This window comes from Mytilus edulis, chromosome 10 (assembly GCF_963676685.1).
Source record: "Mytilus edulis chromosome 10, xbMytEdul2.2, whole genome shotgun sequence".
Classification (NCBI taxonomy): domain Eukaryota; kingdom Metazoa; phylum Mollusca; class Bivalvia; order Mytilida; family Mytilidae; genus Mytilus; species Mytilus edulis.
The window spans coordinates 60,067,523-60,095,344 of NC_092353.1; the positions used below are offsets into that span (position 1 = coordinate 60,067,523).

The following is a 27,822-nucleotide window of genomic DNA, read 5'->3' on the forward strand; positions in this document are numbered from 1 at the left end:
TTCATCAAATCTTATTTTTTGGGTATTATTTATATATTATGAATTATATTCTTTACACCAGAAATGTTATTTATAAACAAGCGTTTGAGTTTAGTAATGACAAGTAAGACAGAGTTGTATATTATACATCTGATAGTTCAAAATGGAAAGTTATAAGTTATAAGTTATCAGCCGTGTACACTGATCAATACCTGCAGAAGTGAAACGATGCATGAACTTGCAAGCCCGACAGGAAATCGCTTGAATACCTGGACGTGTCACCTCACACCCCTCACAATACCTTTGGAAGTAATACCTTTAGCCATGCTGGTGATCAGATAAGGGAAGATCAAAATATATTTGAAAAAAGTTTATTACTTTAAAGAATTATGAACAAATTAGATTTTCGAAAACAATTTTCACGGAACACTTATTTATGATTTCAACTTTGACTTTTCACCTAATTCCAATATCAACAGTTTAAAAACAACAGACCATGGTAATTTAAAAAAAGTAAGAATATTTTCCGTATCAAGTTAGTTAGTCGTATTAAACAACCGTACGATTGACAAGATATCGACACGCAATTACGACTACATCGGTTACTGTAGTTTTGTTTCTTTGTGGTTTATAGACATATCGTTTTTATTCATCGGGAAAGAAGACAAGATGGCGGATCTCGGAGAATTGATACTCTAAATTTAAAATCGATGGTGATCGCTTATCTAGCGGAATAAAACTTTAATATCTATGAATTTGAACATTTTTATACAGAATGAACATAATATCAATTTTTGATTTTTTTGCGAAGTTTCCCTTTAAAATAATGTGTAATTTTATATACAATAATATTTAGAATTGATATGGGGAATGTGTCAAAGAGACAACAACCCGACCATAGAAAAAACAACAGCAGAAGGTCACCACCAGGTCTTCAATGTATATGTGGCGAGAAATTCCTGCACCCGGAGGCGTCCTTCAGCTGGTCCCTAAACAAATATATACTAGTTATTCCTAAAGAAATGAACTAGAGCAGTTCTCGCTCGGACACGCACTCCATAATCTAGTATATTATAAGAGCATAAACCTGAAGCACTGGGAGGTACTCTACTGTCTCCACACGGCACTAAAGACAAACATCTTCTTTAGTGAAGATTAGTTTAAGGAAATCTATGTGTGTATATGCCATGTATTCATTTGATCTGACATAGAAAAATATATTCATCTGAATATCACAAATATACTAGCCGGTTAAAAGAAAAACATAATTAATTGTTATTATATATTATTTATTCAAATATTCTCTTATATCCTTGAGGCATTGTCCCCTGGTATCAACTGCGTATGATGCTTCCTTGTTTGCTTTTGATACAGGTAAGAAAGGGACATTTACACACATTTTACATGCGGATGCCTATATAGTCCATAAGGTATCGCCCCCTGGTGTCATCTGCCTTTAGGAAACCATAATGCTTTCCTATTTGCTGCTGACACAGGATGAGTCATAGAAATGCTTAACTTCTACTTTCTTTTTGGCTAGTTATTATATGTATAATTGATCCGACTTATTGTGTACTATACATAAATGGATATCTATTTTTCTTTTTGGGCTTGTTTGTTATCTATATCATGTATATCAACCACACATATTATAGAATCTTTATCGACATATTCTTTAAGAACTTAAATAGTTCTCAATAATCTTTTCTTTTTATATCATTGTTTGTTTTGTATTATGAAAATTATTGATGTTGTAATGTTTATGCCCTTTGGGGCCCATAATTTGAAATAAAATATCTTCTTCTGTTTTGGGAATTGTGTGACCTCTAGCTGAATGGTCTAAGAAGTAGACTGTTTCACTACCCTGTCAATGCTAAGGTTGTGAGTTTCAATCTTGTCTGTAGCATATGAGCTTAACTCCATCTTGATTGACTAGGATTGTCAGTTTTGCTACCGCAGGTCTGTTCTTCCTTTAGGAACTCTGGTTTCCTCTGCCACAAAATAGAATTAAAGTGATTAAAGTGGCATTAAACTCCAATCAATCTATCATTCCGATCAATCATGAATTGGGAATTGAATTGCAGAAGGCATGTGCATTCATCTAGATCTATGGGTGGATGTTTTTGTACTGTAAAAGTGTAAGAGAAATTTTAAAATTTATTGTATAGATGGTTACCCATATTTTCAAAGTGTCTTCACGTGATCACATTTGTGGTTTAATGGAACATCCCTTACCAATTTCAACTAACCATTGTTTATTTAGTTTTATTTATATTTTAAATATAGGTGCTGCAGCAGTTCCACATGCATTTACTGAAGAAATTGTACGAGATATGGCCAAATTTAATGAACGACCAATCATCTTTGCTCTCAGTAATCCAACAAGTATGGCGGAATGTACTGCTGAAGAAGCTTATCAATGGACAGATGTAAGACTTCTGATGATTAATGTTTACTTATTTGTTTTCATTGAGTACTTATTTTACTTTTATTCCAGATTTTTTTTTATTGTGTATCAAATTAGCACAATCATGAAATTTTTTCAAGTGCTAATAACTTGATGTTAAGAATGATAAAGCAGTATAGTAAAAAAGACAGAAGCTGGAATCTTTAAATGTAGTTTCTAGTGCACGATTATTGAATTGTAGAATAAATGTAGCAGGAAACAATCAGTTTAGATCTTTTAGGAAATGTGCAAATGTTGAGACAGAAATGTTTTTCATTTGTAAAAGACTCTTCATTTAATTGGAGAAAATTATATGATGTATCTTTTTATTCTGATATTTAAAAAAAACACAAAATAATTCCCTTTCATATTAATTTTTGCCATTAAATGGGAGATAACTCAAATTTAATATGATAAAAGATTGGAGATTTAATTTGCCTATTATGTTTTGTAGCAAGGAAACAAGTAAGACTCATATGTTTCTCTTTTTTTCTCTGAAAGCACACAGAGAGCTATCTTTCAATTTATTATTTTTAGATTCTATTGTTTACTGTTCTTTCTATTCCATGTATGCACCCAAAATAAGTTTTTATACCCCCGCTTTGAAAAAAAGGGGGGTATACTGTTTTACCTCTGTCTGTCCTTCCGTCAGTCCATCAGTCCGTCAGTCTGTCAGTCAGTCAGTCCGTCCGTCCCATGAATATTTTCGTCGCATTTATCTCAGGAACTACTTGACAAGGATTTCTAAAATTTGGTTTCAGGGTTTACAAAAAGTCAGTTATACCGTGTGATGCGTTTTCAGATTCATCACTCAACAACTTCCTGTTTACTGAACACTTGTATCATTTTACACATAATAGCCAAGTTGAAAATTTTCGTCGCATTTTTCTCAGGAACTACTTGACAAGGAATTCTGAAATTTGGTTTAAGGGTTTATATAAGTCAGTTATACAGTGTAATGCATTTTCAGATTCATCACACGACAACTTCCTGTTTGCTGAACACTTGTATCATTTTACACATAATAGCCAAGTTGAAAATTTAGCATTTTTCTCAGGAACTACTTGACAAGGAATTCTGAAATTTGGTTTCAGGGTTTATATAAGTCATGATCAGTTATACCATGTGATGCGTTTTCAGATTCATCACTCGACAACTTCCTGTTTACCGAAATATTTCGGCGGGGTATCATCAATGAGCAGTAGCTCACAGTTTTACTTGTTTATCATGTTTTTGGTTTTCTTTCTCTTCACACAAAACATTTGTTTTGCCATGTATCCTTTTAACACAATCTGGTAGTTTGGCAAAAACTTGTTGCTAGAAATAAAGCTCAGTGACCCATACTTTTCTTTTTTCCCCTTAGAAACATGATATGAAATCTGTTAAGCAAAGAATTAAAAAACTCAATTTTTGGGGGGTAAAATTGTAATATAGATTAAGCTCTCTTCAGTCCTAATTTTTTTTTGAAATATAACAGATGAATTATATACCCATATCTTCCGAAAGATTTATCATTAGAAATTATAATTACAACTTAAGGTGGTACCCAACACTTTCACTAAAATTAATTTGGCTCGTTTTATTTTCATAAAATTTTGTCAAAGTATTTACTTTGACCCTTTAACAAAAATATAAAAATTTCAAAAATTTTGAACCAACCGTTTTGTCAGAAAAATTACACTGGTTATATAGCAGTTTGACAAACACCAATTTTGATCATTGAGAAGCTTAATATTCCCTTTACAACACAACATAATTAAAACGTTAAACTGACTTTACAGAGTTATCTCCCTGTAGTATCTCCCTGTAGTGTACCACCTTAAAGAAGTATACAAATGTTGATTTGAATTTCATATCTTATTTCATATTTCAGGGAAGGTGTGTATTTGCAAGTGGTAGTCCTTTCGATCCAGTCACAATAAATGGTAAAACATTGATCCCTGGACAAGGAAACAATGCATACATCTTTCCTGGCGTAGCACTGGCTGTGATCAGCTGTAAAATTAAACATATTGACGAGCCTATGTTTTTGAAAGCCTCACAGGTTTGTATAAAATATCTCATAAAACATTTCTATATTTTCTTTTGTGGAAAAAAAAGTTTACCTTGAAAAGCTAGTATTTTAAGTTATTTGAAGGATGTTTTCTTTGGACAGTTGCTGTTTATTCCACAAATGCAAGTACTGTGGATTCTTATATTTTTGTTTGTACCGATTATCATGGATACTTGATTTCGTGTTTTTTCCAATCTGTGCATACAATACGTACAAAGCCTATAAAAAATTTGTAATTCGTTGAATTTGTGGTTAACCTTAACCCACAAAAATAGTATCCAACGAAAAACAATGAATCCACAGTATTTTAGACCTGTCGTAAGATTTTATGCCCTCAAGAATCCACAAAATGATGCTGCAAGTTCTTGCATAAAAGAGTTGTTTTAAACATTGAAATTAATTGATAATCAGAGATTTGTATCTATGTTCCCCATGTACCTTACAAATGGAAAGATACATAGCTAAATATTTTACATGTTTAATGACCTCAGGTCTTCTCACAGTTTATCTTTGTGCCCCATTTATGGGCATTATGTTTTCTGGTAAATGCGTCCCTTCGTCCATCTGTTAGTCTGTCTTTGCCCGTCTGTCCTGCTTCAGGTTAAAGTTTTTGGTCAAGGTAGTTTTTGATGATGTTGAAGTCCAATCAACTTGAAACTTAGTACACCAGTTCTGTATGATATGACCTTTCAAATTTTAAAGCCAAATAAGAGTTGTTAACCTAGTTTATCCACTGAACATAGAAAATGATAGTGCAAGTGGGACATCCTTGTACTATGGACACATTATTGTTATATAATGTTTTAGAATCTTGACAAGAACAACAATAAGTAAAATAACAAAAATACCTTTCTCTGAAAATAATTCAAAACAGAAAGTCCCTTGTCAAATGGTAAATCAAAAGCTCAAACACATCAAACAAATGGAAAACACTAGTACTTGATTTCATAGTCCTGACTTGGTTTTGGCATTTCCTTATGTAGAAAATAAATTATTAGACTTGTTTCAAATTATGTATTTTATAGTTGTGGTTTAATTTCTTTTTCAGACATTATCTGGATTAGTTACTCAACAAAACTTAGATGAAGGCAGAGTATACCCACCGCTTAGTGATATACGAGAAGTATCCGTTAGAATAGCTACGTCTTTGGCAGAATATGCCTACAGTACAGGTGCAGCAGCGGCCTACCCTGAACCAGAAAATAAAGAAGCATTCATTAGAAACTATCTTTATCACACTGAATATGAATCTTTTATTCCTGAAACTTGGACCTGGCCTGAAAGTTGTCCTCAGTAAGTTTTGTAGTCAAGAAAAATCAGTCTTTGATTTTTTTCAGCAGAATGGGGGAGAATTTATGTTGCCTAATGTTTTTAGGTGATGGATATTGTTTTCTAGATACTCAAAATACTGTATCTTGATTTTTCTTTTTTTGACTGTTATACTTAGTGTAGGTTCGGAAGACACCTTAGAAATATGACATAATTTGATGAATGCAAAATTGAATTTGGAAAAATCAAGAGAAAAAAAAAAACACCCAAAAAAACCCTAAAAACCCTAAAAAAAACTCCTTCAGAATTTCTTTGTCTCACTTTTGTTTAAAGTTATGCAGTTTTTATGTAGTTGCGCTGCATAAAATGTTAACAAAAATGTGCTGTTTTTTATTTGTTTTAAATGTTAAGGAATTTTTGCATAATAATAGTTATTATTTAATTACATTTTTAGCTCACCTGGCCCAAAGGGCCAAGTGAGCTTTTCTCATCACTTGGCGTCCGGCGTCCGGCGTCCGTCGTCCGTCGTCCGTCGTCCGTCGTCGTCGTCGTCCGTCGTTAACTTTTACAAAAATCTTCTCCTCTGAAACTACTGGGCCAATTTTTACCAAACTTGGCCACAATCATTATTAGGGTATCTAGTTTAAAAATTGTGTCCGGTGACCCGGCCAACCAACCAAGATGGCCGCCATGGCTAAAAATAGAACATAGGGGTAAAATGCAGTTTTTGGCTTATAACTCAAAAACCAAAGCATTTAGAGCAAATCTGACATGGGGTAAAATTGTTAATCAGGTCAAGATCTATCTGCCCTGAAATTTTGAGATGAATCGGACAACCCGTTGATAGGTTGCTGCCCCTGAATTGGTAATTTTAAGGAAATTTTGCTGTTTTTGGTTATTATCTTGAATATTATCATAGATAGAGATAAACTGTACACAGCAAAAATGTTCAGTAAAGTAAGATCTACAAATAAGTCAACATGACCAAAATGGTCTGTTGACCCCTTTAGGAGTTATTGCCCTTTATAGTCAATTTTTAACCATTTTTCGTAAATCTTAGTTATCTTTTACAAAAATCTTCTCCTCTGAAACTACTGGGCCAAATTAAACCAAACTTAGCCTCAATCATCATTGGGGTATCTAGTTTAAAAATTGTGTCCCGTGACCTGGCTAACCAACCAAGATGGCCGCCATTGCTAAAAATAGAACATAGGGGTGAAATGTAGATTTTGGCTTAAAACTCTGAAACCGCAGCCTTTAGAGCAAATCTGACATGGGGTAAAATTGTTTATCAGGTCAACATCTATCTGCCTTGAAATTTTCAGATGAATCTGACAACCTGTTGTTGGGTTGCTGCCCCTGAATTGGTAATTTTAAGGAAATTTTGCTGTTTTTGGTTATTATCTTGAATATTATTATAGATAGAGATAAACTGTAAACATCAATAATGTTAAGCAAAGTAAGATTTACAAATAAGTCAACATGACGGAAATGGTCAATTGACCCCTAAGGAGTTATTGTCCTTTATAGTCAATTTTTAACAATTTTCATAAAATTTGTAAATTTTAACTAACATTTTCCACTGAAACTACTGGGCCAAGTTCATTATAGATAGAGATAATTGTAAGTAGCAAGAATGTTCAGTAAAGTAAGATGTACAAACACATCACCATCACCAAAACACAATTTTGTCATGAATCCATCTGCTTCCTTTGTTTAATATTCACATAGACCAAGGTGAGCGACACAGGCTCTTTAGAGCCTCTAGTTTTTATAAATCATATAATTATATTTGAATTATGGAACTGTCATGACTGTTAGAGGAATTTGAAGTTCAATGCATCATCATGTGTATTTTCTGTCAATAAGCTCTTTGCTTTAGATTTGAATATTATTTCTATTATGATGGCCAGTATTAGAAAAAATATGAACAAAACTTCTTTTAAAAAAAATCCATTGTGAAGTGCCATGACCATATTTTTGTTTTGATATTTTTACTCCCTCTTTAGCATGTTTATTTAACAACTGTCTCATTTGTTGTTTCTGTGCTCAGGGTAATTTTATCAGAGTAACAGCATTAAAAATTCAAGATCTTTGTAGTTCTTATATATGGGTCACCACAAAACTTAAATGTTTTTTTAAATATTCTGTTGATTCTATATTATGTACCAGGCCAAATACTGCACTCATATAAGAAGAAAAACCCAGTTAAGCGAATTTATTTACAATTAAGGAACTTGGGTCTGTATAAGACCAGTATTTAATTGGTAAAGTTGGTGAGTTTTGACTTTAATTTAAAGGGGAGGTTACTCTTGATAATTTTACACATAAGACTAATTCAAAAGTACAGAATTGTGAAATACATTGGGTATATCCTCAGATAATATATAAAACTTATGAATATTTGTATAGCATAAATTACCTTATTGTTTATCATTGCTTTGCCAGTAATTAATTTTATTCAAATATTACAAATATTAAACAGTATTATATTTCCTTACCAAAAGTCATTATTATTATAACAGTCCTTATTTTTCGAGTAGCATAATTATGTATATTTTTTACTTGGTTTCAATAAGACGTCATCAACGTTTTTTTTCAAGGTTTTCTACGGTTTAAAGTGGAATTTAGAATTAAATTATAAAAAATAACTGTAATATTTTTTCTGTCTATTCGAAATAACATAAAAAATGTGGTGCACACTGTTAAATTACCCGCTACGCGCGTTATTCAGTGTGCACCAATTTTTTATGTTATTTCTTCATAGACAAAAAATATTACAGTCATTCCTTAAATAATGAAGGAAATGTAAGATTTATAGTTGAGATTTTATAAAGAACTGCTATCAAATAGAAGTTGTAGTGTGAGTTTTAATTAATGTAATACACATTCAACCAAAACTTTAGTATTTGTATAAATAAAAACATTGCAATAATTAGTATTTTGTTGTTTTGCAAAATATTCACTGTTTTACCAACATTTGAAAAGCTGCAGAAATTTGGTAATTATCATGTGTCAGTATTTGAAAATAAAACTTTAAATTTTAAAGGTCTACTAGAAACGTGCACAACTCTTTTCTAGGTAGCCTGATCAGATCAATAGTATGTAATAATCAATGACAATGACATGACATTGTTGTTTATTCAGATGAACTGACAACATGATGGCGTCAGTAAGCCATTAAATGTATCATATATCACACCGACATATTTGGAAGAACTGGGTATTTAATTCTACGACTTGTTTTGCATCTTAGGGACATGATCAGTGTTAAAATTTCCTTTCGAACTTAGTTCTTAAAAAAATTAATAATATATAGCAAGATTAACAACAGTATCCATAACTTTCCTTTATTAGTACCCAGAAGCGATAAGGAAAGACGTCAATACTTTCTGACTTCTGTCTATAAACCAATTGCATCACAGGTACGGATGATGACAAGGAGGAAACCAGATTAATCTGGATTTATTATTATTTGTGGGTTGCACATTTTAAGGGATTCATTGGTTAGTTAAACCAGGAATTTAAATGTTAAACAAATTTTCTACATTTATCAGATTGCAATCCTATATCTAGTAAAATACTATGTTACCTCAAACCATGAAAATTGATGTGTGTCTTCTAAAAATAAGTGAATCTACAGTATGTATACAATAAGTGGTTAATCTTATTATTTCTTTATTAAGACGCAAGTAATGATACAGGTGAGGTTTTCTTGATGTGTATAATGAGTGATCCCTAGTGTTGTTCTAGAAATATATGTATAAAGGGAGGTTAGAACAGGATGACATTTTTATTTTGTGCGAACTGCATAAATTTTCAGAATTCATATTTGAATTTTGTTGTAGTAAAAAATAGATTTATCATACCTCTATATACAACTATTTCTGGAAATCCCTTAGTTTCAAAGAGTTGTTAAAATAAATATCCTAATTTTTAAGATTTTTTGCTGATTGCTGTGTTATAACATTAATCCATATACAAGTAGATGTATAACAACGTCTTCAAACCTTATTAAATGAGGACCCTTTTATATCTTTAGAAATATTTAGATCTCACTTAATTGTTCCAGCTTTTGCACATTTTTGTTAAATGTTAAAAATATAATATATCTTAGAGTAAAGTAGAGTTTAGTACATGTATTTTTGTTATTTTTAATTCCTATACACTATCAAAATCTCCAAATCCCCATATTCAATAATCATTTCAGTAATTTTTGTGATGATTGTAATTTTTATGCCCCATTTATGGGCATTATGTTTTCTGGTTTGTCCATTCGTTCATTTGTCTGTCAGTCTGTCCCGCTTCAGGTTAAAGTTTTTGGTCAAGGCAGTTTTTGATGAAGTTGAAGTCCAATCAACTTGAAACTTAGTAAACATGTTCCCTATGTTTATGATGTTATGATCTTTCTAATTTTTTATGTCAAAATAGAGATTTTACCCCATTTTCATAGTCCACTGAACATGCAAAATGATAGTGCCGATTGGGCATTCGTGTACTCGGGACACATTCTTGTTTAATTATTTGTAACAGATAAATAATGAAGGAGGAAAAACTTCATCAATTTTATTCTTCACTTCTCTGGATTGAAATTCATCAGGAAGGCACATAGCTGAATATTTAATACTTAGGATGTGTAAGAACTGAAATAGTTGAAGAACTTTATGACCAAAAGGGACCATAAAAACTGTTTTAATGATCATATTGAAACAATTTTACTTCAGGAGGGTTTTGGTCTTGAGTGCTGTGTTGGATCCCAAGGCATACCATATGTTATGAAATTAGTATTAGCTGTTTTTACCTTCTGAATAGAATTCAACATTTAAAATTATAACACGAGGCAAACTGACATAAAATCAAAATAATGTTTCAATGCAGGGTTACATAACTGAAAGTGACCTGCTGATTAGACTATTTACTGGTTTTGTAATAACATAAGCAACACGACGGGTGTCACATGTGAAGCAGGATCTGCTTACCCTTCCCGAGCACCTGAGATCACTCCCATTTTTGAGTGAGGTTCCTGTCGCTTAGGTTTTAGTTTTCTGTGTTGTCTATTATATGTCTGTTTTTCTTTTTCTTTTTTAGCCATGGCGTTGTCAATTTTATTTTATATCTATGAAATTGAATGTCCCTCTGGTATTTTTCGCCCCTCTTTTACATCAATTACATAACTCAGGTGTGCCAGAATGTTTAAAAAAAACCAAACATCTTGAAATGTTTGTGGTATAAGGAATATTGTAAATATTTCATAATTCATATCATATGAATTTCTTAATGATACTTAGAATATTATGGTAAAGAAAATACAGTTTCATACAGATTGCCATGCTATTTGTCATTAATATATATAAACCACCTTTATAGCCTAGTGACTGTGACAAAAATGGGAAAAAGTGATAGAAAACTTAGAAATTGAATATTAATCATGCTTATAAACTTAAAATAAAATAAAGTATATTAAAACAAAATATTTCATAAAAAAAAATATTTTTAAACAACATATTTCATCATTTAAAGAATGTTAAAACAACATATTTCAGCATAAAGTATGTTGAAACAAATGTTTCAGCAAATAAATATGTTAAAACAAAATATTTCAGCAAATAAAGTATGTTTATACAAAATATTTCAGCAAATAAAGTATGTTGAGTCATCATATTTCAGCAAAAATATATGTTGAAACAAAACATTTCAGCAAATGAAGTACTTTGAAACAAACCTATGATACCTTCAGTTGCGAACGACTGCAATGAAGTGGATAGACTTATACCAAGCCTTCTGCAATTAAATATGAAGCAAAAACTAAACAGAGCAATAAAAATGTACTTTGCTTTGTTGTACTACTGGTGTAATATCTCTTGCTTTGGACATCTTCTGTCCTGTATACAGCCGTTGTTTAAGAATTGACCATTATTTCATTTAATACTACAGCTTTTACAATGGTTTTGCAAGATCTATGATCACAATATCATCACTCAAAATTTCCTTTGAATGTTTTCCTATTTTCTGCTTCTATATAATTTAAGTTTTATCACATTTGGCTGCTAAAGGCTTTGAGTGTAATCCATAAATGTTACTGGAACACAACACATATGTTTGGTGCTTTATACTGCATATCTTAATAATGCTTTTGCTTATTATTCACAGGAGTTACTGAGGTGCACAATATTGGTAATAGTATGGTTAGAGGCAAGATCAGATAGTGATGAATTTTGTAATACTCTCAAGTGTAATAAATGCTAAATTCTGTGATTTATTTTGAAACAACAAACTTGAAAATATAAAATATTTTGTTATTTAATTTACTTGACATAGAAGAATTACTTCAAAAGAGATTAAAACATCATTTTTGTACAAGTGTTAATCATTTAGATTAGTGTATTTTAAATAGCGAAGTGACTTTTAGTTTTTGGTGATGTATTTATTTATTTATTATTTATTTGTTTTTATATCAGAATGTTCATGTTTATCATTACAAAATTGTGTCTCAATAATACTCTATCAGTACCTTTGTATTGGAGCATTTATTTCAATGATAAAGTATAACTGATAAATCTGTTAATTTTCATGATAGTTCAAATATATCAACATATTACATAACTACTTTTGTATAAAATTATACAAGTTAAAAATTTAAATTTCATAATTTTTTTTTTCAAATTGATTTACATCAAAAGAACAGATTTTTGTTACTGTTTACAAAATAATAATCATTATTCAATCATCAAAAATGTTGTTTTTTAGATAGAGATATTGTCCAAAATTGTTGTATATTACACATTAAAGGTTTAATTATTGGCTAGATTTTGTCCTTGTCTCCTAAATTGATTTTTTTTCAATTATCACTGGTGTTGTTTTAAAGGGGCACATTTTGATTAAAGTTAATATGGCAGGATAAAATTCATGTACTTATTTCCATTTATTTTATATTCATTTTTTGGTATTCAAGTGTATATATTTTCACCAAAATACACCCACCACCAAAAACATAAAAACTAATACACAGGGATAATTTACATGTTATACAGTACTGAAACGTTGTGCATAATAATGTGCTATTTATTTTTTAAAGAAGTTGACTTGATACAAATTAAATGTGTTCTTCAGTTCATTAGTATCTGAATTTGCCAGATCTGAAATAAGTTTATAATACTAATAATCAAGATTATTCTTATATACCATGCATGTATACTTTAAATTCGGAAATTATGTGTGAAATTTTTTGGTTGAGATTCAAATTGCAAGACCATTTTTATTTCAGGAAAAGTTGTATACTGGTTTAGCTGTTAAAAGGAGTGATGTTTTGATTTTGTGTGAACCAAATCACTTTGAACTTTTTGCAACAACAGCACAAATAATTTCTGAATTGGCAAATAATAATGTCTGAAACAAATATGGGAGACTTTTGTTTAAACTCTGTTTCTTCCTATTCTTGATCTTAATTTTCTGCTTGCTTTATGTCTACTACTAGTAATGCTTGTTTCTGCAAGAATTGTTCTGTTTTTGGGACATATTGATATAGAATGAACATTGTGTGGTTTTTATTTTGTAAGCTAAAGTTTTGTGGATCTAATTCAATTCATAAACATGAAGCTAAAAGGCATCAAGATAGACCAGTTAAAACTGACCAATTAAGAAAAATCTTGCTCTTTTACTTTCATTAATTTATAGTTGCTAGTTTCATTTTATATTTACAGTTAATAAGTTTTTGAGAAGTGCCATTTCTTTTAGCCAGTTGAATTTTATTAAGGTGGTACCCAACACTTTCACTGAAATTAATTTGACTCGTTTAATTTTCTTAAAATTTTGACAAAGTATTTACTTTGACCCTTTTACAAAAATATAAAAATTTCAAAAAATTTGAACCAACCGTTTTATCAGAAAAATTACACTGGTTATATAGCAGTTTGACAAACACCAATTTTGATCATTGAGAAGCTTAATATTCCTTTTACAACACTACGTAATTAAAACGTTTAGCTGATTTTACAGAGTTATCTCCCTGTAGTGTTAGGTACCACCTTAATTTTTGAAAAGTACATGTCACAAATAAAGATCTGATGTATCCGTCCTTTTATTGCAGATAAAATATTGACATATAATGGTGCTTAACACAAACTTTACAAATATTTTTAAAGATTTCTACTTATCTTAAAATTATGGAAATGATATTAGTTATCAAAAGTACCAGGATTATAATTTTATACGCCAGACGCGCGTTTCGTCTACATAAGACTCATCAGTGACGCTCAGATCAAAATAGTTAAAAAGCCAAACAAATACAAAGTTGAAGAGCATTGAGGACCCAAAATTCCAAAAAGTTGTGCCAAATACGGCTAAGGTAATCTACTCCTGGGGTAAGAAAATCCTTAGTTTTTCGAATAATTCAAAGTTTTGTAAACAGAAAATTTATAAAAATGACCATATAATTGATATTCATGTCAACACAGAAGTGCTGACTACTGGGCTGGTGATACCCTCGGGGACGAAACGTCCACCAGCAGTGGCATCGACCCAGTGGTGTAAATAGTTATCAAAAGTACCAGGATTATAATTTTATACGCCAGACGCGCGTTTCGTCTACATAAGACTCATCAGTGACGCTCAGATCAAAATAGTTAAAAAGCCAAACAAATACAAAGTTGAAGAGCATTGAGGACCCAAAATTCCAAAAAGTTGTGCCAAATACGGCTAAGGTAATCTACTCCTGGGGTAAGAAAATCCTTAGTTTTTCGAATAATTCAAAGTTTTGTAAACAGAAAATTTATAAAAATGACCATATAATTGATATTCATGTCAACACAGAAGTGCTGACTACTGGGCTGGTGATACCCTCGGGGACGAAACGTCCACCAGCAGTGGCATCGACCCAGTGGTGTAAATAGTTATCAAAAGTACCAGGATTATAATTTTATACGCCAGACGCGCGTTTCGTCTACATAAGACTCATCAGTGACGCTCATTTGAAAAATAATTATTGTTGCTTGAAATTTAATCGCATACTATTAAGGTAGCACAATACAAAGATTTTATAACTCCAACTCCCAAGTTTTAAAATGCTGTAACTTTCTTAAAAATACTTGAAAATTTATAAAAGTGGTAGTTTTGGATAGCTAACAGATTACTCTTTCAAATAAATGCAATGTTAGTATTATGCAACAATTATGTAACCAATTAAAATGTTAACTGTGTCTAAAATATTTTTCACCAAATTTCCACTTTCAAATGAAATTAGCTTCTGCATAGGTATCCCTAGAGGGTTGATTTTATTATATGTTGTTCCTATGGCCATTATCTACAAAAGGGTGTCTCATATTTCGGATAGAATGTATAGAACAAATTTTACACCTAATTGAACATTATCTTCTTTTATGTGTTTAGGATGTTTACACTAATTAGAGATTTATGAGCGAATGGAACACCATAGAGACAATTTGAGACACCCTTTTGAAGCCCATGATGTGTTGATTAAGATTCCGTTAAAATTTTCTGTATAGTTTAAGAGATGATAGAGCTAATTTCATTCAAGTGAACTTACCCAGATTTTGCCACTAATTACATAACAATTGATTACATAATGATTGCATAATAAAAATATTGCATTCATTTAAAAGATTAATCTTGTATCTATCTATATATACCTCTTTTATTATTTTCTATGCATTCATAAGAAAGTTACAGCATTTCAAAGGTTAGTGATTGGAATTAAAAAAATCTTTGTATTGTGCTACCTTAATTCACAATTTAGAGTAAATTTATCTACCAATTTTTGTATTGGTAAATAGCTAGTACATGTATTCATTTAAAACTTGATTTTGATAACAAAATTCTTTCTCACATTAACTGCCCATAGTATATTGTGTTCAATGTTGTTCGTTTTAAATTGTTGTATTTTATAGATGTTGTACAAATTTAGATTTGACAAATGCATTTTTCCTATCATGAAAATGCTTCATACAGAAATTAATCTGAAGGTAAATTTGAAAATATGATTTTGAATATTGGATATATCAAAGATTTTTCTTAATCGTAATTGCATATATATTTCAGGTGTCATTTTTGTTGCAAGTAAAATAAAAGAGCCCAAAGTATATTCCAGGGTTTAAATTGTTGAAAAGTGTCATTGGAATTAGTTTAGATTGTTCTTCATATTAACTGTTGGATATATATTTTCAATATACTGAATCATAAATCAGTTTTCGACAAAAAGGCATCTTGAAACATATATAAATGGATACACAAGTTTAGAATTATGACACAATGCTGTTGCAATACAAAACAATAATGTGAATTTGAGTAAAAATCATGTCCTTTGTAACGTACTGATAGCAAAATAATTTATGGGGAAGGGACATTCCTATTCATGTAAAACTAGCTTTATCTTTTACTTAATTGAGCCATTTGAACTTAACGTGACATATTTCTTGTATTTTTTTTCTTTGCTATTGTTAAGTGCTAGTCTGTGACTGTTCACCTTTTTTTCATTTTTATTTGTTAATAAGTTTTGTAAGTGTCAGATGAACTATGTGTTATATGTCTTTAATTTTATTGAGCCATTTGATTTTGAAATAACTTCCAAACAGCATATTAATGGCAATTCTTGCTTATTTCTCTCTTCACTTTTGTTTAATAAGTGCTTGTCTCTGACTGTTTGCATTTTCATTGTTATTATTTATTATTTAACAAAATTTAGTGCTGACTGAACTATATGTTTTTATCTTCAATTAAAAGTAAATACATTTGTTTATGCAACTTATATTTTATTTTGCTAGTGCTATGTATAAAAAAATTAAAAGAGGTTGTAGTTTATATTTTATTTCAGGCCATGTTCAGTCATAATTGTGATAATCTCTCTACCCAAATTCCATATAAGTATAGTTTTCACCTATCAAGCTTTGTTCTATTAATGTAAGAAATATATTTTAAAGCATGTGTCATAAGAATTCTGATAACATTAGAGCCATATATCCAGAGATATATAATTTCTACCTATTTGCCACATGTGCAATCTTTCAATCGGTCCTTAGTTGCTATCTGCCATATTCGGTCTCGTTTAATGTATTATACAAGTTGAAACGTTTAACTTATTTGATTTGTTTTATTTTATGTTATGCTGTGGCCATATATAGCTTACATTAGTATGTGTCTTGCTCATATGAACCTAGTTTCTAATGTAAATGATGTGCATCTTGTTATGTGCGGAAAGAATTAAAAACTCCACCAATCATATGCCATTAGTGTATGATACTCAATGGCCATCTATAGCTTACATTAGTATGTGTCTTGCTTATATGAACCAAGTTTCTAATGTAAATGATGTGCATCTTGTTATGTGCCGAAAGAATTAAAAACTCCACCATTCATATGCCATAAGTGTATGATACTCAATAACTTATTTCAAAAGTGTATGAATACTAGTAACCTCTTAAATTATTCCATGAGAGTTACAAAACGTACCATGATAACAGATGTATAATTTTCATTCAGACTTCAAAATAATCATCAGTGGTGCTCCAAGCAAAATGATTTGACAGCACAACCAAGTACGAATTTGAAGGGAACCAAAAGTACCTCAACGTGCCAAATATCGATAAATGTCATCTATGCTTGAGGTAGAAATCAGAAGTGTTGTGTGCAATAAGTATGATTATTATTATCTATCAACTGTCAAAGTTATAAACTAAATAAATGTGAAATGTGGACCAAGACGATTTCCACGCTTGCATATAACGTTTAAAAGAGACATAACTCAAGAACGCTAAAAGTGACACCAATTTGTATTGATTCTAAGTTTGGTGATATTTAGCATTATATACAAGTTTCATAATATTTGGTTCTGGCAAACTAATTTAGAGAACAGAAACATATCTCGGAATGGACCTACAGACGGACCAGGGTAAATCGTAATGACCCTCTGATACGGCAGGGGCATACAAAATGAATATCTACCAATAATCTCGTAGATCGTATGCCATATGTATATAATTTGCCACTTACATCCCTGCAATTTGTTTGACCTCTGATGCAAAACGCTAAAAGGACACGAATAATCTCCAAGACAATGGGCATACAAACCCTATCTTATTTACAGGGATAAAACTGTAAAATGGACTTTGGTGGTTGTAATATTTCTGAACTTTAGAATTATTTATGAAACTCATATTTCCCCAAAAATATAGTATACCCTGGCATTCTATTCTGTAGGGTATGTTGTACTTTTTGTAAAGTGTAATTTAGAGTTAATGATATAAGTTTAGGTAATGCAAGAGTCTATTTGGTAATGTTGCAAGTCGAGAGCTATTTTATCTGCTGCATAACTTTTTTAGATGATGGTTTTGCGTTGATTTCAAGGACTTTAACGCTTCAACAATGAATTTCGAGTTTCCTTTACCACAACATTAATGTATTTTCTCTTACATCTAACACTTTACTTTGAAAATACAAAAGTTGAAATTGTAATGGTTTCATCTGTTTGTCCTATAGTAATTGCTAAAAAAATTTCAAGTAAAAACAAACCAAGAGGGTGCATTCGACATACACAACTCAAGATTTTGCTGAATAGGACATTTGTTCGACCCTCATTCGTACATCTTTATGTAATGAGCAAAGAACAACATCTTATAAAATATTTTAATTATTCTTTTTTTTTATATATTTTTTATCTTCTTGGAATTGTCTGAATTATGTTTGTCGATAATGGCTTATGAAATTAACATAAAATAGTAGAATCATTTCACGGAATGTCAAATTTTATCCAAAAAATTCGTTAAAGCTGGTATAACTAGGTTCATTCCTTTTCTCTTCCTGACTTCACCCACTACAGTTGTTGCTCTTGATTCTGTTTGGGAATCTAGCGGTTCTCCAGGTAAATATTGCCAATGATCAAACACACACTGTGGGAAAGCTTGTCCTCCTGTCTGGCCTCGAAGATCTTCTGTGAAACCTAGAATATATTTGTAAACAGTAAATATTTGTTTAAACTATGGTCTTCGTAATTTGTTTGGTTTATTGTTTTTCTCCCCGATTTAACTAGATATAAAATGTGTAATGAATTGGGATTGCAATCTGGTGAATGTTGGAAACTAAGGTCTTTTGAGGAACTTTACTGTTGTATTTCACAAAACAGTGTATTGGATTCCATTTTTATAATTTTTCGTATCATTTTGGGAAAAAACATATATTTAAGAAATATTATACAAAACCAGGGCCAATATTGAAATTATATATGCATAAGACAAGACTTCGGATATTTGAATATGAAGCATATAATGGACTTTGAATAACTATATTATTATTCTTACCAAATGATTCGTTAACTGGTAGATAAGCTTTTATTTGATGTAAGGGAACACCTTCCTGTTGAACTGCATCAATAACATGTCCTCGTCTCTTCGAAAGTACATTGTAGACTCCTCCCATTTCTGTTGAGGGAACCTGTATTAAGAGGAAAAGCTTAGATATAACTAAAGTTGTATAGTAGATAATATGATGTATAAAATTTATTATGTTGTCAGGTATGTAAAAAACTATCATTATAATGCAACGAATGCAAATAAGGACCGGCTAAATAGGACTGCTTAAATTGTCACTATTGCCTGAAACCTTATCACATCTAAATTACTAGTACGAATTTAAATAAAGTAATTATTGAAGTGCACTCAAATCCAATTGTACATTTGAAATTAAACAAAAACATTAAAGAAGGCAGAGGAGAATAGAGAAAGGAAATTCAACTAACCTGGATTTCGACGAGGTACACAGGTTCCATAATTCTTGGTTTGGCTGTTAGCATTGATGCAATCATAGCTCTTCTTACAGCTGGCATAAACTGACCACCCCCTCTATGACTTGGGTCACCATGGATCTTCATGTCATGTATATCGAAACGGACACCACGTAAACTCTCTTCACATAAAATGCCCTGAAAATTAATAGTATCACAAGTTAACAAACTTTTCGTGCTGGTTAACATTTGTCAATTTCCTTGAAATTTTAACCAAAGGTATGGCATTTTTAAGACTTAAGTTAATGCAAACAATTATTTGTCCATATTTTCTGTTAAAGAGGTTAACAAATGTCTATATATTATTTTTAGAAAATATTTTATATTAGTGATATATTATAATTCGTCTTATTTATAACTTCAGTTCTTCATTCATAACTTAACTGCCATCACTCACAATGGGGGGGGGGGGGCTGGGGTATGGTACGGAAACACTTTTGAATAGAATTAATAAATGTTTACTAAGCAGACGATTGTGGTTCTCTTTTAATCATAATAAAAATATATGAACTAAATTACTAACCTCCCCAGACGCCCACTGGAAGCCTGCTACTATAACGTCCTTGATGTCATGAAGATTCTGGACTCCTTTGGTGCAGTCTACCAGCATATTAGGACCAGAATTGGATGGTCCAAAACACCAGATTTTCTTGGCCTGCATTGGATCAAAGTCATACTTGTCGACCAGATACCTTGTTCTTTCTTTAACATCTTGTGTGGCTGTTACTTTGCCCTGTAATCATAAATATTAAACATGATTAAGACTTTGACCGGCTATGATGATATTTAATATACTTCATTATAAGTCCTTTAAAATTATGCAAGATAATAAATACTACTACTAGGAAAGATGTGATTTTGGTTTATTAATTTATGACAAAATCCTTCAAAAAAATGGCCCTTTCATTGCCATTATTTATCTCCAGCGAAGTATTAACTGGGCAACACACTAATGTGGAGAAAAGCTAACCCCACCGTCACTCCAAAAATTAACAGCTGGCCTAAGGGTGTGAAATTGTTTTATATATGTTCATTGCTCACATCTGAATTAAATTTAACTATTGCACAATAATACGTTATCAAATAAACACTTACACTTTCAATATCAATAACGAGACCATCAGGTAGAGGTGATGCTGTCATGTATATCCTGTTGAGTTTGTTTGCTGTCTTTGCCAGACATATCTGTTCAGATGTTGTGCTTACTGTCTCTCTGTAAGTGACTACAGGTTGAGATACCTATATTCAGAAAACAATATGTTATTTAATATATATATAACCAATAGTACATGTAGAAATCACGATCTTAACTGAATGGAAATTAATGTACACTATTGTAAATATGTGGCCTGAAATTTCAAAATCGTATTTTTCGTTTTATTTTCGGTAATGAATGAGACCATGGCTGTTAAGAGATTATCGGAATTAATAGTTAACAACAGTAACTTGTTGCAAAAGATTATATAGCAAGCATAAAATGCAATAACTACCTTTAGTGGAACACATGCATGTTCAGTTTCAAGATCTTTCAGACATATTTCCAGGTGTAATTCTCCAGCTCCAGATACAATGTGTTGTCCACCCTCCAGACCACACTGGACCAAAGGGTCAGACTTGGCAAGTCGCTTCATGCCTTCTACAAGTTTAGGTAAATCTGCTGCATTTTTAACCTCTACTGCTACTCTTACGACTGGACTAACTGAAAACTTCATTACCTGTTGAAACAATTTATTTTATAAAAAGAGTGTTAAAACTCTGTAACCGTTCTTTGATGGTATTAGCTGTGGACGGTTTTTTTTTTGGTATTATCTGTTACTGTTCTAATAAGTATTAACTGTTGCAGTTCGTAAAAACAGTTTTGTTGTGATATACTAGAGTAATCCCAATCCAATGTTATTCCACAACAAAAACATGGGGTCAACTTACAAAACGGACACTTAACATGCTTAATTTGGTATCAAAGTTTGCAAAATGTGAAATGCAAGATTATCGTTTTATTTCAGTTAATATATCGCAGAGAATTTTCCAACTTTATATTAAAATATGAGTACTGCAATAACTAAAACTTTTAACCCAACTTCCAAATTTAAATTGTGAGGATTTGAATTACTTATTATATTCGTATCATACCTTCATATTGTGGGCATGCTCATAGGTTGATATGGTTCCTGATCGTAGAAGGAATTTATCAATGCCAGACAGACCGACAACATTACCACAAGGTACGTCATGGATACCACCTGAGACACCGAAACCCATCATAATCACGGTGCTGAAAAATAAAATAAAAATATATAAAAATAAATACTGTAGGTTGTTATCAGGGAACCAACTATTGCCCAAAATTTCGTCCCGTTAATGGTTCCTTTTAAAGCTCACTTTACTCTTCGATATGGGTTTATTCAAATTGTTAACTTGCGACCGTATTCATCTGTTTTGTTAAATAATGTTTCAATCTTCGTGCAAATAATAATTTGGAGAGTCACTTATTTGATTAAAGCCTGGTTTTGGAACATTGAACTCCGTTGTTTTACCTAGTGAGTACCTAGTGAGTTTGATTGTCCATAAAAAAAAATTCAGGAAAAATCAAAAAAGACCTCATGACTGAGCAACTAGAACATCACACAAACCTGGTGTGAAATAAGATTTATTTGCTCAACTAAAAAACTTAGCTCTGATGATTGAAGTAAATCTATCCAGACAGTGCTTCAAATTAGAAATCAAACTTGTGTTTCATTTGATTTGTAAAATTATAAAACCATTACCTTGGTATCTTCTTGACATACAGATCCCGTGTTGTGCCAGGTGTGTAGTCTGGGCCCATGATTCGTACCATTTGACCTGTACTAACTGTGCCAGAGAAAACTCTACCAAAAGCATAAAAGCGTCCTTTGTTCAATGCTGGTACCATCTTCGAAATATACAACATCAAAGGTCCTTCGGGATCACATGTTTTCATTGCTAAAATAGAATTTTGACATTGCCGTAAGAGAAGATGATTCAAAGCCCTTATAAGTTGTTTTTTTCTTTCTAAATAAAACAAAAGAGTTAACGTTGCAATGCCTCGGGTTGAGAACACAAAATAAAAACATCATTTATCTATTTTTAAATGCGATTTTGAATTATTATAGTATTACACTATCTGTTTTGAAATTGAGTACATATATGGTTGACCAAGAAACACTGTACCTACCTACTGCTGCTTCGTCGTCTTGTGGGCCTTCATATAACAATTCTGTTCGGTACCTTTGGGCAGTTATTGGAGAAGGCAAATGAACTACGAACATTTCCAACAAAGCATCATCAACAGGCAGCCATTTCTTCATGACGGTTCTCATTAGGGTCTTGCCTTCGGTTTCTTTTTCCTCTGTTGATAATTTAACACCTATTTTGTCTACCAGTGTTAACAACTCCGCTTTATCCTGAGCTTTTGTCGAATGAAGAACCTATAAATAAATACAAATATAAACGTATTGTCACGTTAAAGAAAAATGATGACATATTTTAAAATTTTTCAACAATGTACATTTAAATGAATTCGAAGATGTTCAATGAAAATATGATCACCCTGTTGAGAATATAAATCAGGGCCAATTGGCTGAGTTCTCCAATATTACACATCTTTCATGCATGGTACATAATTATAACTTAATAACTTCACTTGATAGTGTCCTGGTGTCCTCGAGTACAATTTAAACTTAGCGTCGAATCTAAGGAACTTTGATGTAGCAGATTCAGAAATTTTCATAAGGAGGCGCTAGGGGGTGGGGGTCCTTATTTATAGGAAGCCGCTCCAGTCATGCTTTTGGGATTCCCTGAAATAATCAACGAAATGTTTCAAACAAAAGATGGCCCGAGATCCCTGTTCCCTTAAATCCGCCTCTGCGTATTTCTGGTGTTTAAATTAATATTAAGAATAATAAATTCACACAGTTTTGCTTACCTTGTATAAAGGTTCCACAACAAACTTGTTAAAACCGCGGACACAATTTTCCTCTTGCGTTTTGTGCCATTTTTTCGTCTCTGGGTTGTAAAAATTATTTCCCCATAACTTCGCCAACATCTTGTCTTCACTGACACCAAACTTTTCAGCGTACATTTTTGCAAACCGTCGGAGGGTGAAACCCCAACGGTGCAAACCAGATCCAAAAGCAACATTACATAGTGTTGGATCGACCTATAACAAGAATTAAACAATTTAAAAGACGAGTATAACACGGATTGATTGATTGATTGAGCAAAGTGACTGTTTTTGACTGATTGATGTGACTTATTCATTAATACGAATCATTTTGTTTTTTTCATTATTAAAAAAAAGGTTATCAGAAAGAAAACAAAAACTTCTAAGACTCCAAGATGTCAAAAAACAACGCGCGCTTTTTCCCTTGTTTCAGTCATTTAAATTTATTTTAAATAAGTACATGTTTATGAATTATTATCATTATTTACCATGATGTCTCCCATAGCGTCATCTGAGTATGTGGCCACCAAAACATTAAATCTCTCGACAACGCTCCTTAAACTTTGATAAAGTTCCTCTGGCTGCAACTGTGTTTCAAATACACATCTGTCTATCTTGTTAATCATCAAAACTGGTTTGATTCGCTCGCCTAAAGCTTGCCTCAACACTGTCTCCGTCTGCACACAGACACCTAAAAGTACAAAATGTATTAAATGTTTGAATGTTGTTTACTTAACGTCCAGTGGCAAATGTTTCAAGTATTATTAAGGAACTCGTATATAAAATTTTACGAAGTGACAAACAGATTTTCTAATAGACATGTTGGAAATGAATTCTGCGTTTATTCTTAACATTCAGTGTCTAATATCAGAGTTACAGTAAAAACCACCAGTGACAACTATTAGAGGTAAGTAAACAGTACTTTATCGTTAAAATGTTACAATTTTTTGTAATAATAGGAAGTTAAATCAATTATCGGAGCATATTGTGAACTCACCACTAACACTGTCTACTACTACCAGTGCCCCGTCAGCTACTCTCAACGCCGCCGTCACTTCAGAGGAGAAATCCACGTGACCAGGAGAATCAATCAAATTGACGATGTATTCGTGAGACTCCTCCTTCTGGTGACTGGCGGGGAGGATCTTTGGATCGACTTCGTACAGTAAAGATACAGCACTGAAAATTGAAAAAAAGTTACCAGTTATTTATAAGAATAAATTGGTACAGAAATTCGGGGAGAGTGAAGGTGGAAATAACATTTCCAAAACGTTCAATTAACAATAGGTTTATGATTGTTTTTGCATAAATGCTTTTTGCATTTCCCCTAGCTTCAAACCAATACATTTCAACATCTTTGACCTCTTTAAATTTAAGACTGATCCTTTTTCACAATCCCGAATCATCCCCCTCCCCCCTAAAAAAAAATGAAAAGAAAAGATATAAGAAATTATATTTATAAAAAAACAGCAACAACCAAACACACACATTTTGTAGAACATACGTTATTAATAACAATATAACATAATTCAGTATTCATTTTCAACCAGTGGCTGTGTCTGTTGATTTAGACAATCCCCCCTTTTTCGTCCGGTAAAAGTATTCTAATATGTTTTAAAATTGTAAAAAAACAAGACTCAACCATTTAACATGCATAGGCTTTTAGAATCCCGTAATAAAGATAGTGACTTATAGCTGTTACAGTAGCTATTTTGTTATTTTCGTAATTTTATATATATATCTTCAGTCTAAGAAAAAAAATATTTGCTAGACAGCTTTTTTTTCTTCGTCTCTCGATATATAAATATCAGGGGCGGATACAGACATTTTAAAAATAGGGTTCCCAGTCTAGGAAAAAAGTGGGTTCAAACCATTTATCCCCATTCAAACGCATTGTTCGTTTAAAAAAAGGGGGTTCCAATCCCCAGACCCCCCTTTTGAATCCTCCACTGGGTATGTAAACTAACAACTTACGTCGATTTGATTGTAATTCCCTTCTCCTGTTCATCTTTCCTGGTATCCATGGCACACTTGTCCCCTGCCTGGTGGGCTGCAATAAAGCCCGCTCGGGCAAGGAGGGAATCAGTGAGAGTGGTCTTGCCATGGTCAACATGGGCAATGACTGCCATGTTGCGGACATTGTTTGGGCAGTCCATGGCCCCTCTTAATTGTTCTATGGTGAAGTTTACCTGTAAAAGGGCGAAGTGTTGCATTTCAAGTATATATATTAAACTAATTTGACATTAACTTTTCAAATTTGCTTAATGTTAAAGTTCAAAATTTTAATATTAAAGTTAAAGGATATTTCCTATTCTGTAAATTTGAAATTGAGAAAGAATTTTCTGTAATGAAAGCTTCTTAGAAATTAATTTAAACGACTTACGGTATTATAGATTGAAATTAAAAATTGAAAAAAAAAAAAAAAAAAAGCAAAAACAAAATTGTTCCATCCTAAGTAAAGCCCGATATCCCTACCTTTTTCTGTTCTTGAGACCTACTTTCTTATATACTTCGTTATTTTCTTTATTGAATAAATCATTAACAATCAGTGTTGAAAAAATAAATGTATTTATCTTTGAAATCATTAAACTGTTGTTTTTTAATTCAATTATTGCATCTTGAAATATTTATGCTATTGAAAAATCTATCATTCAATTTAAAAGTATATTCTCTTACCATTTTTCTTTTTTTCTATTCTCCTCTGAACTAGGCAACTAGGCCCTGTATGGGCTAAAATTTACTTTTCTCTCTTCAACGATAAGCTAAACGCTCACATTTCTATAATGACATAAACCCGCCAAACGGTAGCTATTTATACCGTGTGTATTTCGCAATAAAATGAAATTGCACCATCAGTAGACATAGGTATTTCCCCAATTCAGAAACTTAATTCATTCGAAATACTTCTAGAATGTTCTTTCGTGGTAACGTAAATTATTTCGGAACGTATCTGTGGTTTACTTCAATTGACTCGTATCGTCTGCTTCTAAATTTAAAGAATGCGGCAATTATTGATTTCAAGTCTGTTTATTATTTTGTTGTATTCGTGAATTTAAAGTACAACGTAGTATCAATCCTTATGGGTGTTGTGTTAATGCAATAAATAGATGAAAATATGTAAACATTATATACGTACTAATCTAGTCGCTTTATAAAAATAAATATACATTGTACTTAAAATATAGGTATTTTTTGGTTCAGAGACACTCTGAGAGAGACAAGTTCTTGTGTCGTGTCTGCAAAATAACCTATGTATATTTTTATGAACTTCGCATTAGGGGTCGCTTGAAGATATAGAATATCGGTTACCTTAGTGGATAAATTAACTATGATATGGACCAATACAGCCATTTTAATAAGAGGGGTTCCCAACCCCGGATCAAAAAGGGAGGTCCAACTATATGCCCCATTTATGCATTTATCGTCTAAAAGGGGTTTACAACCCCGGACCCCCCCCCCCCCCCCCCCCACTCGGTCCGCCACTGTAGTACATTTCTTTTTCAAATAGACTGAAAGGTTTTTTCTTTAATTTTCAGCCTGTTACTTTTGTAAATGCCATTATGGTGTGTGAGACACGAACTCTCGTGTGTAATGTGCAGTCCAAAGCCAATATGTTGGTTTGTGAGTTTGAAATGAACACAATTTTTTCAGAGCATCCAGCTGTGAAATAGATTTGAATGTTCAGCAAAAAATATCACAGGCAAATATTTTAGACTCGGATCGACGTTCGACCTCTTATCGACGTCCGATCCTCAAATCGACGTCCAAATCGGATGTCACATTCACAAATCGACGTCCAATATTTTGATACTCTAATCAGACGTCATCATCATGCATTGCTAAAATGGCGTCCGATTGATTGTAGTCTCCTTTAACCCGTACGTGTTCAATATCAAGATATCAGAATAAATTACTGGACTTAATTTACACTTATACATTTTTCTCCATTTGAATAATGCCTGCACCAAGTCAGGAATAAGTCAGATGTTGTTCATTCGGTTGATGTGTTTTATCAGTTGATTTTGCCATTTGATTCGGAACTTTCCGTTTTGAAATTAATTTTTTTTCCTCGGAGTTCAGTATTTATTTTGTGATTTTAATTTTTATTATAATTGCTCACATCCACTTTATTTGAACTCTGGTGTATATTTTGTCGCATTGGAAATAATTCCACATCTCTTTATTTTCATGTAAATTAAAAAATTGATATTACAACCTGTTTACATACTAATATCAGATAAATTTAAAAAAAACAAACATTTATTTTTAAATATTCGATCTTAAATCACAAATATGTTTAAAGGTCTAAGGTTTCAGTTGCTATCGGT

At 31.9% G+C, this 27,822-nt stretch overlaps 2 protein-coding genes across 3 annotated transcripts in view; one reads left to right on the forward strand and one right to left on the reverse strand.

Annotated features, from left to right (window-relative positions):
• LOC139491598 (NADP-dependent malic enzyme-like) overlaps nucleotides 1–16,559 on the forward strand; it is a 48,567-nt gene extending 32,008 nt beyond the window's left edge. The window contains exons 11-16 of one of the 2 annotated variants that reach the window (XM_071279360.1): nucleotides 2,266–2,408; nucleotides 4,299–4,469; nucleotides 5,527–5,771; nucleotides 11,898–13,500; nucleotides 13,765–13,934; nucleotides 15,447–16,559. In XM_071279360.1, the coding sequence (XP_071135461.1) occupies nucleotides 2,266–2,408; nucleotides 4,299–4,469; nucleotides 5,527–5,771; nucleotides 11,898–11,907 (569 nt within the window). In that variant the 3' untranslated portion in view covers nucleotides 11,908–13,500; nucleotides 13,765–13,934; nucleotides 15,447–16,559. Of the gene's footprint in view, nucleotides 1–2,265; nucleotides 2,409–4,298; nucleotides 4,470–5,526; nucleotides 5,772–9,433; nucleotides 9,452–11,897; nucleotides 13,501–13,764; nucleotides 13,935–15,446 lie in introns of those variants that run through there. The other variant, XM_071279361.1, reaches the window with a different exon arrangement.
• Nucleotides 16,560–18,373: 1,814 nt separating this feature from the next.
• On the reverse strand, nucleotides 18,374–26,417 carry LOC139491600 (elongation factor 2-like). Its single transcript, XM_071279362.1, has 14 exons — nucleotides 26,171–26,417; nucleotides 25,469–25,683; nucleotides 24,492–24,673; nucleotides 23,983–24,185; nucleotides 23,477–23,710; nucleotides 22,727–22,979; nucleotides 22,299–22,494; nucleotides 21,664–21,805; nucleotides 21,024–21,248; nucleotides 20,629–20,772; nucleotides 20,057–20,266; nucleotides 19,489–19,671; nucleotides 19,052–19,184; nucleotides 18,374–18,693 (listed from the first exon to the last, which is right to left on the reverse strand). The coding sequence occupies exons 1-14, from the start codon at nucleotides 26,171–26,173 to the stop codon at nucleotides 18,494–18,496; spliced, it is 2,523 nt and encodes an 840-aa protein (XP_071135463.1). The 5' UTR covers nucleotides 26,174–26,417; the 3' UTR covers nucleotides 18,374–18,493.
• Between the last annotated feature and the right edge of the window lie 1,405 nt (nucleotides 26,418–27,822).